This window comes from Macaca fascicularis, chromosome 8 (assembly GCF_037993035.2).
Source record: "Macaca fascicularis isolate 582-1 chromosome 8, T2T-MFA8v1.1".
NCBI classification, from domain to species: domain Eukaryota; kingdom Metazoa; phylum Chordata; class Mammalia; order Primates; family Cercopithecidae; genus Macaca; species Macaca fascicularis.
This window is the reverse complement of record NC_088382.1, coordinates 122,554,860-122,571,798: the sequence shown is the minus strand read 5'-3', so window position 1 is coordinate 122,571,798 and position 16,939 is coordinate 122,554,860. Positions and strand designations below refer to the sequence as shown.

Below are 16,939 nucleotides of genomic sequence, written 5' to 3'. Positions count from 1 at the left end.
CATCATGGAGAGAGAACAACATTTATCACACAGTCCCAACACTGTCTATTCCTCATAGGATTTTTGTTTTCCACTAGGATAAAAACAATGTTGACAGGCTATCTCGGATAATATAGTAAAAGCTAAACTTTAATTCCTTAAGAGTGACTCAAATGGTGGGAAATTTATGACTGGAAGGGATATTTTAAGGCAGATGGATTTTCTGAATCAATATTAATGACAATAATTAGTTTTGGCAACCTTTAAGAATGGCTGAGCTATTGACATTCATTATGGTTTTACTGGAAAGATCAATAAAGGAATAGATGAATAAGAAAATCAATACCAAGTCAAATTTTAGCTCTAAATTTTAAATTTTACCCTAAATTCAATACTTTAAAATGGTTGTTTTTCAATGTATCAAATAACAAGAGAAAAAAACATCAGGGTTTAGTTTCTCTTTACTTAACATGTTTCAAATCCCTGAAAGGTTAATAGATGGAGGTAAAACAGTAAAAAAAAAAAAAAAAAAAAAAAAAAAAAAAAAATTAAATTTTAAAAAAGAAGAAAATAAAATAAAGAGAAAAAAGAAAAGTATGCAAAAGTTGATTGCCGAATCAAAAATTCTCAGGAGTTAATCTTTAAGCATTGTTTTCTTATTTTATATATATGGTGAAATTATATTTGTCTGCTTGAATTCCCAGGTCTTTATTTATAAGACTAACTAATGTACTTATTTTAATAGCATCTTTAAAGCATAACTAATAATAGACTCTAGAATTTATAACTTTAAAAAAATTATCTGGTTTTATAGAATTCTTATAGAATTACTTAATTTTATTCATTTTATTTATTTATTTTGGATGTGAGAACTTTGACATTGGTAAAGTGAATACATAAAACAGGGGAATATCAACATTTGGGGTGAAGAATTACATATAAATATTGATCATTGTATGCTTTATCAATATCTTGCCATACTTTTTGTTTACTTTTTCCATTGTTCTCTTGACTTTTCCCTAACTATGTTACTTAATGGAAAGTTGTGTTCAATGTTTATAACTATGGCTATTTAATAATACATGTTCAGAAATGTACCAGTTTATGATTTAAATACATATTTATTGAATAGCATCCTTATTTTCTATCCATTACCTTATTTCATCACATTTTTGAAATTGTCAAAGCAATGTCATTCATAACAGTGAATACATTTTTATATTTTTAATTATTTTACATTTTGTTAAATAAGTTGTCTTTAAGAAGAAAGAAGAGAAAAAATAAAATGTTAGAATTTACTTGTTAACAGGTTTATGCACTTTTAAAATGTATTAGATAAAAGTACTCAGAATGTCTGAGGACTTGAATGACAATATTAAACAATGAAAGTTTATTTTATTCACAAATGGCAAATCTGCAAGTAACCATTTTAACATTTTTATCCAATGCTACCCTTCAAGCCATGCTTTTGAGTTAGTCCTATGTAAAGATTTTAAGAATTTCTGATCTCAATGTTCTTATTTCCTTTGAGTAGTACTTTAAGGAAACCTTTTTTTTTTTTTTTCAGATTTTCAACCACTTTGTTTTGTTCACCTGTAACCATTGATCAGATATCTTGTCAGCTTATTATCATATGAACACACGATTTCTCATTTTTAATAGAATGAGCAAATAAGGAAAGATAATAATATGTACTGAATTGATCAAAAGAGAAAGCTTAACTTTAAAGATCAGAGATGAAACAGTTTTGCGTGTAGCTGATTTCCCCAAATGGTTACCAGAGCTTGTTTTACCTGTGAATGAGATGGTCACAGTGAATGTGACGTATGTGACTTTTAAATCTTTTTCTTTGTTAAAATATTTTGAAGGGGCTAGACTTTCTATTTGTGCTCAAAGCTGATGCCAAAGCAGACTCCTCTGCCTTTTGGAATATGAAGAAATGGTCCTATGTAGAGACATTTTTATCTTGTTCAGAATTATTTCAGGGCATTTTCACCCACTTTTGCAACAAGCTGCTTTCCTTGCATGTAGTTTTCTAGAGCATATGGTTACCCTGCTGTGCACAGAGTGAAACCACACAACTAATCTTTACAATTTTAGGAAGAGCAGAACCTTCATATATGGCAAACAGCATGGTGTTAGGTTTAGGGTGCATTGCATAGGATATTTTTCTCTTCACAATTACATCATTTGTATTCTAAAGCATGGACTATTGCTTTTTACTGTTAATGCTTGATATTTCTTTATTTAAATTATTCTTCCAATGGTATTTTCTCATAATAGCAAATGAAACTAAAGTGACAGAAATTTATAGATTAATTTTATCCAGAGCCCAGAGATGTTAGAAATTTTTCATTGAGGAGGCTTATATTAAGGGAGGAAAAAAAAGCCTCATCAACTCTTCTGAACTTTCCCTTTAGAAACGAATGCAGCCAAAGATGATTTTACTAAAAGGACTAGATGATGATTTGAATTTCAACTGATTTGAAAAGCAGTTGGCTTTTGCTACACCTTTAAATTCATCTGTTCACACCTTTAAAACAAAGTATTATGAGGCTTCAGGCCATGGGGTTATACTTGGCACTATCATCAGATAAGTGATGTCTTCATTCAATATTAAATCCAGTTAATAAAGCTTTTATGCCTTATTAAGGTAAACATATTTAGGGTCAAATATTGTCAATTACTTAAAATTTTATATTAAAATGAATAAATTAGGATAAGGTACACTAATTGCATCTATTTACGGTTTTCTAAGACACATACTTGAGAGAGTTATGATTGAATATATGGAATTATGTTATCTATAGTCAGGTGGTATAGATGATAGTATTGAAGTTTTAGAGTCAAATGAATGACCATATTTTATCAACATATTGATAACCTTGGGCAATTAATTTAGCTCTTCTCTGTTTCCACATCTTTTAAAAGAGGCAATAATTTTACATGGATATTTTGTGACTTCAATAAGACAGTACACATAGAGTGCCTAATGCTTTAGATGCATAGCCAGTAAGTGATATTGCCCCTTTCTGGATCATTTGCAGGAAGAAAATATACTCTGACTATATAAAAATCCTGTAAGTTAAAGATAAATGTGAACAAATTTATTTTAAAAAGATTAGCACAGAGTTTTAAATGTCTTAGGTAGCTCATTTCCTTAGGAAAAAAGAATACATAGTTTAATGAAATATTGATATGGAATACTGGATACAAGTATATACAGTTTGATTTAACACTATTCATATTGCTCTCATGTATAAGTTATACAAAAGTAAAGTGTAACATTCAACTCATCTCAGATTTCTATTAACTCCGTATTTTTTCTTGACAGTTTTACTTTTAATAGAATTACTCTTCAATTTCAATACAGCCAACTCATTTAAATTTCTGTTTATCTACTCTATATTTGTGAATCTCTATGTCTCTTACAGACATAATTGCTAGAAAACAGCACAGTTGTGTTGTCTAGATTTTCAAAACATTTTCTAAGAAAAAACTGAGCAACCAATGGTAGGATGATGAGCAACAGCCAACAGTAATTCTACCTAGATATTATCCTTTGAAGTACAATGGTGGTCATAAATTAAGAGATGATGTTGAATGCAGTATCTGAGATGTAGATTTCAATTACATCTCTAATAATTTCCATGTACCAGTGGTGTATTCATCAGAGTACATTTAGAAACAATAGAATGTTGCCTAATTTGAGGAAGTTTTACTTACAAAGGATTATTTCCAAATGAGTCAATGTAAAGAAACTACAAGGAACCATGTTGTAACCTATAGTAGCAGTAGCTGGGCTGTCATGATTCCCAACTTGTTGGGATAAAGAGAGTGAGATGTTGGACAAAGTCACTTATTGCAGCCTGGCATGAAAGGACAAATGCCCTTTAATTAGGAGTCCTAACAAACTCCAATAATTGCAATGGCAAGGAATCCTGTGGAATAAAAATTCTGATCTTACTTTCCTCCCTCCCTTCATCCTCCTGCTGGAATCCCCCAGAGGTTAAAGGAGTCTGTTGATAGAGTCTAGTGCTTCAAAAGTTTAAATGTTAAGAAGAATCACCTGGGGATCTTGTTAAACTGCAGATTCTAATTCAGTAGTTCTCAGTGGTGCGCTATATTCTGCTTTTCTAACAAGCTCCCAGGTGACGCCAATGCTTCTAATGCAATGCCACAATTTGTGTAGCAAGGATGTAGCCATTCAGATCAAACTTCTGGGCAGAGAACAAGGAGAATAGGGAGAATGGACCTGGAAAGGCAAATATAAAATATAGATGGGTATGATGAGTGTGTTGGCATTTTGAATAGCCATGAAATTAGCGATAAAACACTGCATTAGATACAACCATCAGAACCCATCTATGTTTATTTTAAACAGAATCTAGGCACTGATTAATATTTCTAGTGAACTTTAGTAAAATATAATGACCTGAAATCACAGGGATGACGGACTGTTGTTATTTATTAAAGCAATTCATTTTCTTCTTTTTTTTATGTAATTTTTTCGTAAATTTATAAAATCATTCAATGCACTAATGAAATTCATAGTGGAAGAATATATGCCACTGTCCAAAGTCTGAAGAAAGTCATTAACTTTGCTGTTTTTCAAAGTTGCTTCTTTCTTAATTAATCTAATTTTAGAAGGCATTATAGTATACATAAGTGATTTCTTATGTTAAGTGCAAAACAAATATTTAATGTAATAATATTTTACCATGAGTAAGAAAATATTAATGTTATCATTTTTCGGGTTACGATTTATAATCAAATTATCTATGATAAAATTAACTTTTGAAATGAAAATACAAATTAGAAACAAAACAAAACAGAAAATCACTTGTATTCTAGGGAACATAATATATCAAATAAAAAAGTCCCAAGAAAGTGCATAAATTAGTGGATATTAACTCTACAACCAAACACAATTTAAAAACTTAATTTGAAGCTGTCAGAAAATAAAGATTAAAAACAATTAAATTAAGGGCAGACAGTTTTAAAGTGTTAAAAGTATCTGTGAACTATACCAATGGTAACTCTTCCCATATGGTGACTTTTATTTTGCCAATTATAAAAATCCCTAAAGAGAATATAAAAAATTCCACATTTTTCATATAATCCTGACATTTTACAGCATACCATAACTGTAAGACCTGTTACGCCAAGCATTGCGGGTGCATCTGCTGTTATCTGCATAAGTGTTATGGTTTCCTGAATTTGTTCCATTTCTAGGAAGAAAGAAAGCCCATATACAAGTTTTAGAGTCTTTATGCAATGATTAGTTACATGATTTTTTAGCCAGCTATGTAGTCTGTTCACAGTCTCCTAAGAATTAATAACTTTATCCAATCCTTAATTCCTATGAAAATTAACAAATTGGTTTTATTAAAACACAATGTCTCCTCTCCATACTCACCACTCTGTTTGGTTTTCCAAGTGAAAAATTTACACTTATTTCTTAGCCTAAAATGATTGAAAAATAAGATTCCAAAGATTTGGAAACTAGGTCAACCTCATTTCAACACTGAGACCTTGTAGCTTCAGGATCTTCTTTTGCAAAATAGAAAATGATCTTGTTAGTGGAGAATCTTGAAATATGTTAAATAAATATTCATATAATCAATATGATTGTATTTATATGGTTTTATACATTTCTACTAAGTTTTCCATTTTGATCCAAGTTTTGGAGAGGTTTCTAACTTTGAATAGAAAAGTAAAATTTAAGTTAGAAATTCAGAGAACATAGATAATTTATTTTGTATATCATCCCTACGTAGTGAAAAACACAAAATAGTTGAAAAATTTTTGGTATATTGCATCATGAATCAGAATGGCTTCTGAGACTGACTAGACCTTAATATTATGAATGGTAAATAATGTTAGTACAAATAACTGACATTAAAGATTCTTGCTACATGTTGATTTCTAAATTTATTATCTAATTTAAGCACAATAGTAAAATTATGATCATATATTTTCTTTACCCTAAAAATTGAGCATCACATACATTTTATATTTACACATCATACATGAAAGAGTAAGTGATATGTACAAATGAGCATTGTGGCATAATTAGGAATTTAAGATTTAAAAAAATGTATTGGCTTTTCTGAACCATATTATTTATCTCTAATGGTTTTATAAATGGAGAGTATATTACGATTTTAAATAAATATAAAAATGAATATATACTATTTCCTAATAAACTTAACTAGTTCAATTCCATAATTTATGAATTTAAAAATATTTTAAATCTTGTGTATCCCTAGTATGTTTATCTCTACCAATCAATTTTTCTGTGCTTTAAGAACTTTTTTTTAATTTTTATTTTTTGTGTGCTTTTTAAAATACTTAGTTGTGCTACTACATTTCTCATCAAATTATAGCCATTGCTTTTCGTTATACAAAGTTTATCTTCATTTATTTTTAACATATTTTGAAATAAAATATTTTTCACAAAGATTCATGAGCTACTTAATATTATGCCACTGAGTTTTCTATTATATCTTCTTCCTATGTGACCCAGAAACCTTATCTAATTGTTGCAGGATACCTCTAGTTACTTTTTTAAAAATTATGCTACAGAAACATTTATAAGTCATATTACTTTCTCAGAAGTTTGTATTATTAATACAGTAGTAAACCTTATATGAAAGATGTTAAAGGAGATACTGCAGGAGTATTGTTTAGTTTTCAGTCTAGCAGCAGTATAGTTTCTTGATTTTTCTTTGTCTAAGGATTACATCAAAGAAGTCATCATTAGCAGTCTCTGTGATAAGTATGTTCTGAAAAGTGTTTTGTTAAGCTAGTACAGGATGTAGAAAAAGAAAGTGAAATTTTTGTACTTGTTGACATATAACATAGAGCCACTATTTACTTATAAACCAACAACAAAAAAGTCATCTTTATACAGTTAAATAATTTTATAACTCCCCTACACATTTAAATCTCTGAAATAGAACTGCCAATTCTGATTACATTAGTCTTTCTTCTCGCCCAAATTCTACTCCTAAATAGCTAAGAATTACATCTCTTAGAACTGAATAGCAAAGTTAGTCAACATGTCCCATGTCTTATAGACTCGGAACATAGGTCTGCTAACTCCTAATCCAGTAAGCGAAATGCCAAAAATAGCACACCGTGTTTTGACATTACTTTAACTTCCTAGTCAGTGACTGATTAGTCTTAGTACTCATGTAAATAAATGTACTGTCAATAGTGATATGTGTCACTTTCTCAAAATCAAATACACACACAGAGACATGTTAGTTATTTTCAATATCCAAAACATTAAAAGGAAATTATTTTATTAGTAGTATAGTTTATTAGTTTACTATAAAGTGAAAGATAAGATTATAATTAATAAATTCAAAATAAAAAGTGGGAAACGCACATCTAGGTATCATCAAACACAGTACAAAAGAAGAGGAGAAAGGCATTATTGTACATTTGAAAAGAAAGGTTAAAATTAAGCAAAAATAAACAAAAACATAAACAAGCTACTAGTGACTTACTTGTTCATAATAAATTATTTTCCTTTTTAAAAGAATTACGATATGATTGAATTATAGATTTATAATACAGCTACTGACACTTCCAAGATACTTTATTGTTAAAATAAATACTACAAGTTTGGAAAAATAAAATAAATACAAGGTTAGAGTATTCCATTCATTTTACCTTCATTATTGTATTAGAATATAATCTAAGTGGAAAATGAGGAGGGCTTCAGAATGTTCTGAAAGCATTTAATAAATGCCACTGTGTTCTGTGAGAGCCCCATGCAAACATGAAAGCAAATTATTGCTAATTAAAACAATGTTCTGCTAACTAATACTAAACATGTCTGTTTCTTCTTTTTCAAAGATAAATGTTCTGCATTATCACATATTTTCACTATATATGCATAGCAAGGAAATAGAATAATATATTTCAGCTATGTAACCTTTGAAATTATGTAATGAGGGATTCAATTTTTAAAGGAACTTCAAGCCAGGAAATGTTTTATGACTTTAAGTTATAGAAGCTCAGTGATAAAAGGACCAATTAAAGGTTACCTTTTCCAAATCTCCAACTGATACTTAAATTTCCTTCTACTACATCTATTTAATATGATCAATTTCCTAACATTAAAGGCCAATACCAACACTACATATACTACTTTCCAATCTGTCTTATCTCACCAATACCACATGTTCTCAAGTTACACTTAGAAAGTTTTTGTAACATAAAACATAATGACAAATGCCTGTTACACCATAAAAGTTGGTATTGGAAACAAAATCCAGCTATGATTTATATATGTGAATATATGGTTAATTTTTATAGTAGACATTTTAATTTAAATCTTTTCAAATAATGACTTTAGCTGATTAACATGAAAATTAGATGAGGTTTAAGTAAGACTCAATCAATATCATTTTCTTTTCGTAAGTTTTTAAATGCAATTTTGAATTTATATTGATCTTGAACCTGGAAGACGCCACAGTGATAATCCACTACATGACTTGAAACTAATATAGGTTACAAAACAAAGTGGTTTTGCTAGAGTCCAGGGCTTACAACTAAATAAAGAGGGATTTGATTGCTGGCCTAATATTCTTCCCTGCCAGGCCTTTCCTGTATTGTAAAATATTTCTATTACACTAAGCAAAAAAGTCAAACCAAAAATGTAATGAAAATTTTTAAAAATGATTGAAAATTGTTTAGCATATGAAAGAAAAGAAAATGAATTGTGCATATGCTTATCAATCTTGCATTTAATGCTTTCTAAAATTATTACAGCATACATAGTTTTTCTGTATTTCATCTTGAGATTTGCAAATGAAAATGCTTCATCTTGGGCGTTCATTTTTTAAAATTACTTTCTCCTTTCCTCCCATCGTAGCTCATGATCAATAAAGGGAATTCTCCCAACAAAATACCTTTAGTTAAAAGACTCAGAATTAACAATATCGTATATATTCATTCATGCACTCATACAAATATGACATGCACTTTGGGAGGCTGAGGCAGGTGGATCATTTGAAGTCAAGAGTTCGAGACCAGCGTGGCCAACATGGTGAAACCCTTTCTCTACTAAAATACAAAAATTATCTGGGCACGGTGGTGCGTGCCTGTAACCCCAACTACTTGTGCCTGTAGCAGGAGAATTGCTTGAACCTGGGAGGCGGAGGTTGCAGTGAGCCGATATCATGCCACTGCACTCCAGCCTGGGCAACAGAGCGAGACTCCTTCTCAAAAAACAAACAAACAAAAAACAGGACCCGGCGCGGCGGCTCATGCCGTTTTCCAGCACTTTGGGAGGCCAAGGCAGGCGGTTCACCTGACAGGAGTTTCAGACCAGCCTGGCCAACATGGCGAAATCCCGTCTCTACTAAAAGTACGAAAATTAGCCGGGTGTGGCACACGCCTGTAATACCAGCTACTCGGGGGGCTGAAGCAGGGGAACCGCCTGAATCCGGGGGACGGAGGTTCCAGTGAGCCGAGATCGCGCCACTGCACTCCAGCCTGGGCGACCGAGCTATACTCATTCTCAAAACAATCAATCAAACAAAAATATGACAAGAGCAAAATATTTTCTCTGCCTTTTTGAGGAGCTTACCGTACAGTGGAGGCAATTGCCACACGACACACTGTCTAAACGTTTTCCTTAACCTATATAAAATATCATTATTTATTTTAACATTAACTCTATAATAAATTTTACATGCTTATTACTGAAATGCATCAGGTTAAAAAGTCAGGTTAATTTTCTAAGTTAAATATGGTCATCATAAGCACTCATTACTTGATGACAAGTCAAGACTTATGCCATGTATCTTTTATGGATGGTGAAAGCTATATTTTTATGGCATATATTGTAATATTAAATAACTAATACATGATTTATCCTTTTAATTTATTCATTAGGAGATATATATATTATTCTTTCTATTAAAAATATAAACAGCTAAAGTATTTGTTTTCTGTTTAACATATTTTATAGTTTTTGTGAATTTAAATTTTATGTTATTAATTCACACTTTGTCATGTCCAAAGATGGATATTCTCCTCAACTTTCATCTTCTGCATCTGTATTACAATTATTATAGTTTTTATTTAAGAAAAATAGATTTATCATTATTCAAGATAAATTGACATAAAGATGCTTATAAAAGAGAAAACTAAGGTGCTTTTAGAAGCAGGAAAAACCTTACCCAACCAAATAATTAAATCGAGGTACTTGTAGGTAGGCATGTTAATCTGTCCCCTTCTACACACACTGCCACTTCCCCCCAGTATTAGTAACTTATTATTTACAACTTTGAACTCTTTGATCTGTAGGATTTTATTCTTTTGCCGTTTTCTCCTTTGGTCTGATAATCTTTTCATTTAGTTTTCTTTATTCTTTTTGAAATCCAGACTTGTTAAAATCACCATGAAATCTTCAGATCTATTTGTAACACTTACGAAGTCAAATCTTATAATGCAGAGAAAAGTAGAGGTAGATTCCTACTTATAATTCATGTTTCCAACAGAAAAATCTAGAATTATGCCAGAAAATACAAAATGCAAATTTTGTTAAAAAGTATTTTAAGACAGCAGAAAATTCACATGTGACAAAACTAAATTTAGAGCAGCTGAACACTTCAGAAGAATTAAACTTTAGGTTACCATGGGGGTGGGGCTGGGGGTAGAAGAGAATCACAACAAAAAGCGTCACTTAGGAGGGATGTAGTAATTTTTTTCACCATAAATAAGGATTCACAATTGAAGAATCTTAGAACTATAAAGAGAGAGGCCATCTAGACTTAGCTTCTTATTTAAGAGAATAAAGCAGGTAAAAAGGCAGATTATTGTCCAAAATCCCACAACTAATGTTTACTAAGAATCAGTCTTATAAATCCTGCTCCAAAGATAATATACCTCTTTTTAAAAATATATTCTGTGTGTATAGATAGTTCATATCTTATATTCACATAAACCACCAGGCCCTTTCTCTACTATCCTACTTTTGAAGTTATTAACAAGAAAAAATTACCTTAAAATGTTTCATAAACCAATAAATATCCATGATTTGAACTAATTGCGTAGAATGACATTCAGAAATAGTGAAGCAGTAATTTTAAACCATCTAACAAAAATCTTTTTTGCTTTTTTAAAAATTTATAACATGAAGAAAACCTAATTGCATAACATTTAAGGAAACCTAGTAAAAAGTAATATGTAAAGAGTTCCACACTGTAACTGAGCAAATTAATTATATTTCTTGTTTACACTAAGTTTTGTAAAAGACAATAATTGAGGTAGGGAAGGGTGATGAGGAGTGATTGATCAATGGGGACAAAATTACAGTAAGATAGAAGGATAAGAAGACAAATTCTAGCATTTGATAGCACAATAGGGCAACTATATTTAACAGTATCTTATATTTCAAAATAGCTAGAAGATGTGGAATGTTTTCAACACAAAGAAATAATAGATATTTGCAGTGATGAATATACCAATTACTCAGATTAGATCATTACACATTGTATGCTTATATCAAAATATCCTATGTATCCCATAAATATGTACAACTACTATATCTAAAGAGAGTAGTGAGATATTTTTGATGGGCTCCAAATAACTGTAGTTCACTTTCATACACAGTGTCAAAAGCAATGATAATGAATGGAAATGATTGACAGAAATATTAAAATATGTTTTAAATTTTTCTAATTAAGTCATATTCTTAAATGTGTCTTAACATTTCAAATAGGCTAAATTTTTAGGAAATTTATTTTAAAGAACAAACCTATTAAATCCTTCCCACTATTCTAATATTCCAGCATTTTTACTTTGCTAGTTTAATTTATTCCATAAAAGTTGATGAATTCAAGTGGTTTATGATAAACTGCTGAGATTTCACTTTTATATAAAAATTTGGACAGTTTAAAAAAACACAGTTTGAAAAATATGTATATGCAGGATTTTCCCTGTGGAATTTTTAAAATCCTTTTACACTGCTTAGTGTTTTACTACTAAGTGATTATATTGCTTAAAAAAATTCTTCTGGGTACTATATCAGGCTTAAGAAAATGGTTTCTTTATCTTGCATAATTCCATGCTAACAAAATTTGTTAACTTGAATTTCATTTTAAAATTGTATTTCCTGATACATGTTTTTGTTTGTTTTCTTAACTAGTGAAAAAGGCCATAGATTTTAAATCTAGAGGATTTAAATTGTTTCCAGGGAAAGACAACAGCAACAAGTTTTCTATCTGTGAGTGTACTTCTTTTTTGTTACTTTCTCTAGTGCAAGATTGAAGTTTGTGGTGTCTGTGTTGTTTGTATGTGTTTTACAAAATATTTGTGTATTTACCAAATTAACTGCATTAATATCTGTATAACATGCATGATGATTATTCAATATTTTATATTTAAATGTGTATTGAGTTAATGGATTAACATGGCAAACTCCCAGCCTCAGATTATTTTTGATAAAGTTTCTTTTATAGTTCAAGATGTAAAAATATTCTTTTAATCTTAAATCTTGAGGACACTCAAGTTTAGTTCTAGAAGGTGAGGCAAAAGTGAGTAAGATTTCTAAAATTGGCGGTTTCTTGTAGGAATTCTTGATTGACTATATCTTAATTTCAACGTAAGTGTTTTTCTAAGAAAGATTACTTTTAAAATAGCAATTTTTATTTAAGAGAAAACATTCTTAATTTGAGCTAATTTACATAAACCTATGAAATCAAATATTTTATAAAATGATTGATTAATTATTGCTATTCACTTTTTGAAAATCTTATAAAATGTCCTGAAGTACACAATTTTACTTACAAAATCAGGGCTTCATGTAACCTCTGAAGTTCATCCCAAAATCTCAGATTAAGAATCACTGAATTAGAACGTTCATTTAACTTACCATAACCAAACATGACTTTTTTTTAGTAGAGCTATATATTTTTGTAGTAAAATTTAATAGCAATTGCTGGAAATTGTCAACAATACTGTTGCATATTAGAAACCTTGAAACAAGCCATTTATGACACAATACCTGACTTCCAAAATAACATTGCTAATATATGAGTAGTTATTTCAAATTTCATACATATTGTTACTGTTCATTCTTCAACAAGAGCATATTTTTTAATTTTATTTTTCTTCAGTTCCAAATCACCTCATGAAATAAATTTATAATTATTTCTTTAACAAAAATCATTTATTATAGCTATATCAAAAAGGACTTTGCCTAACTGTTTATTGACTCATGCATATAAACAGTAATTGACAAAAATTGAGCAGTTATGTCAGTTATGTCAAGAAACAAACTTGGAGTCTTATGTTATAAAATATTTAATGGTGTCATAATTTTCAAATGTGATTTTTACATTTTATCAGTTAGACTTGAGAATACGAATCCAAAACCAGAAGAGATATCACTAGGAAATCGTTAATCCGGTTGGGTTACCTGTTTAAAAAGCACTAAACAGCTAATTTCAAAGGGTTTGGTTGTATAATTAATACTTCTTCATGTATTTTGGGGGCTAAAAACATTTTCAAGATTGATACTGTCAGTTTTTAAGGAAAATAAGCAATGCTACAATATGACATATATAAATTATTCAACACATTTTTGAGAGAAAGACATATTTTCTATAATAACAAGTATAAATTTAAGAAATTGCCAGGTGAGATGACTCTTACATACCAAATTCTTCAGGTCATCATGAAATAAAAGTTAAATGCTAGCAAAATTAAATACTATGTTTACTACACTTTTCCTAATATTTCGTGTGGCCAATATATTTATTTCTGAATTCTAAGTAGAATTAGAACATATTAGAATGGCTTACCCTCTTCTCATTTTGTCTACACTTGTGTTATTTGACATGTTGCATGGTTCAGACTTCCAAATATTCAGGAAAATTCAGGCTATTTGTGCTAAGAAATCTAGGATTTATCAAGGCATTGTAAGATGTATGTAACTCTATATCCCTGTTGGTATATTGCCTTAGTGGAAATATATATTATTTTCACTTTTCCTGTACATGGGTTATGAAGATGAACAAAAAGGGAATTTAGACATCGCTGTATATCTAGGGAAAAAAATTCTAATAAAAATATCTCATTTAAGAAATATTTGCTTTGAGACAGGCAAAAAGTTAATATGAGGCAAAAATGTTAATTTGCTCCATAATTTTAAAATAAGTTTTGCATTTATTCATTGTATTTTCTATAAAAATATTTGTAAGTACTCTTGCTTTTTCATTTTTTGAAGATAAGTAATTCTCACTTCAAAATATTTTTTGCAAATTTACTATCATTATAAAATAGCAAACCAACATTATTTTGAATTTCATTTTACTATAATTTGTTTCTAAAGTATTTAATAACTCATTTCAAAAATATATTCTTTCATGGTTGTTTGCAGTAGAGTTATATTGTTTAAATTTGTATCATTATTATATATCTATTTCAAGTACACATTCACATATTCATCTCTTTAACATTATTTATTCAACCTAGGACAAAATAATTAAAAAGAAAGACAGTTTTTATCTGACATTCATCTTTAAAATAAAAAAAATAAATAAAGCTTGTGTTCTTTGAAAAAAATGATCAATTCTATGATAGGCAGGGCCCAAAGTCAGTGTAAGCACAGAGGACATCGAATACCCAAACTGCCAAAGTATGTGTGTATTTGAAGGTCTCATAATGGCACCTTTAGATTTTAAATAAGAAATGAATTAACAAGAGATTCGGGACGCTCCAATAGTGTTCATGGGCAGAGTTTGGTTGTTTAAATGGCTGATTCAGATTTCTTTTTTTTTCAGTTTTTACACCTGAACTCTAAATTGCCCCTATCTACCCCTTGTTCTTTTTCAAAAATTGATTTCACCAAGAAAAGAAACTATGGATTTAAAAAAAAATAAATTAAATATAAAAGGTTTTAAATTTTTACTATGTTAAAATTAATGAACTAGTATTCTTTCCAAATTTTTTAGTAGGCTCCTCTAGAATATTATTGTGGAAATATGAGGAAATGTGAACCTGCCATAAATGGTTGTGTTTTCTTTCCTGTTCTTCAAATCCACACTTTTATTCATTCATATTATCCACTCATTCCACAGTTCCTCCATGGCAGCACTATGCTAGACTAAGAAGGCAAAATAGTGAATAAAATATATTTTCAACCCTCAAGGATTCAATATTTTACTGGGAAGCTAAATTAGTTAAGACAAAACCCTTTGTAGAATATGAAGTGTTTTAGTATAAAAATAACAACACGGCGTTGATACCAATGATGTTTGAGTTCAGAAAAAGATCCAAAGCACTTGATATTGTAAGTTGAAATAAATATTTAAATCTAATTTTTAAAAATCTGAGAAAAGTGACAATGTAAGCAGCTGAAAGAGGTAATGTGGAGGTGAATTTTAGTCAGAGTCCACTTATTTGTATCTTTAGGCTATATTATGGGCTATATAAAATCAGAAGCCATAAGAAAACATGCTTACTCACACTATTCATGTAATTAAACTTTTAAAGAACATTCATATTCTTAAAATGATGCAAGTTGCTATGCAAATTAAAATAAGTATGAGTGATAAATCTGTCCAGTTGCATCAATGGCATTGTGAAATGAAAGGAGATGATTGAATGAATACTAACTTCAGTTAATTGTCTTGGCACCACTTAGCTATGGGAAATTCTGAAATATAAAAATAACAAAAGAAATGAAAGATTGTACTTTTTTTCTTAATTTAAAAAATTTTTAAATATTTACAATTAAAGAACATTAAATACACGTACCATGCAGAAGCTCTCTCATTATCCTTACATTTTAAATTAGAAAGTTTTTCCACTTGCAGATGTCCAGAAATGGTGGTTTAAATGACACTTTCAAGCAGACAGAAATAACTTGACAATTAAAATAATAAGAACTGGGATTAATTAGGTGAAAGTGGTGAAATTATACACATGCTCTGCATTTTAAGGTAAAATATTTGGGAAAATGTTTTGAATTGTAGTTAATGATATAGTTTCTGCCTTGTCAAACTTTTTGAGCAGCTATAGAGCTCCGGGTTAAAAGTAGAATTTCTCGAATCAGACTGCCTGAGTTTAAATATAGATTCCCATTAACTAGCAATATGACTTTGGACATATTTCTTAACCTCTCCAAGACTCAGTTTTCTCACCTGTAGGAGGCGTAAAATAATAGTAGTCACTCCTAAAATGGTTGTGAGAACTAAATGGGGTGACACACGTGAAGTATGTAGAATAGTTCTGGACCTATAGTATGATGTGAGTGTGAACTATCATTTAAATTCATATAAAATATTTAACAAAATTTTATTTTGACACAAAATGATACTGAAATGTTAAAAAATGGGATTTTTCTTATTTTTATTTTTTCTTTTCTAATAATGTATTCACAAGCTGCTTGTTCATTACCCTATAATCTGTGTTACATGTCATAATACAAAAAAGCAGTTAAGCTTAAGTCATGCCACCTCTTTTCCTCATTTCCACCGCACATTTAAAAACTCACATTTTAATAAACATATGCTACAATATTTCCAAAAGCCTTTTAAAGATTGGAAAGAGGATATTTTTTCATAGAAAATGATCAGTCCTTTGACAACAAATATAAGGTGGTATTGTCAATCAAACAACTAGGACATATTTATTGAAAATATATTAAATAGGTATATTAAAATAAGTATGTTTTTTCTCCATTTTTATCAAATATATAATCTTTTTCTATAGATGACTAAAGGTATGTGAAGCTATTAATTCATAATATGTTAAGGTAATTTTTAATTAAATAAAAAATTGTCCAAATGAAATACTTCAAGTTATTTAAAAAGATAAATTAGAATAACATGGAAAAAATGAGTGATTATCTTTTGGAATAATTGGGACTTAAGCTAAATCTTGAATATTAGATAGGGCTTTGATAGCTAAAGGGGAAGGAAAGGAAAAC

The 16,939-nt window shown here is 29.7% G+C and overlaps 1 protein-coding gene across 5 annotated transcripts in view; it reads left to right on the top strand.

Moving 5' to 3' along the window:
- Window positions 1-16,939, top strand: part of CSMD3 (CUB and Sushi multiple domains 3) — a 1,225,248-nt gene that overhangs the window by 486,320 nt on the left and 721,989 nt on the right. For 3 of the 5 annotated variants that reach the window (XM_045398610.2, XM_045398609.2, XM_005563950.4), the window contains one exon: window positions 12,152-12,229. The exons of the other annotated variants lie outside the window; for them this stretch is intronic. In XM_045398610.2, the coding sequence (XP_045254545.2) occupies window positions 12,152-12,229 (78 nt within the window). The remainder of the gene's footprint in view (window positions 1-12,151; window positions 12,230-16,939) is intronic. 5 annotated transcript variants of the gene reach the window in all.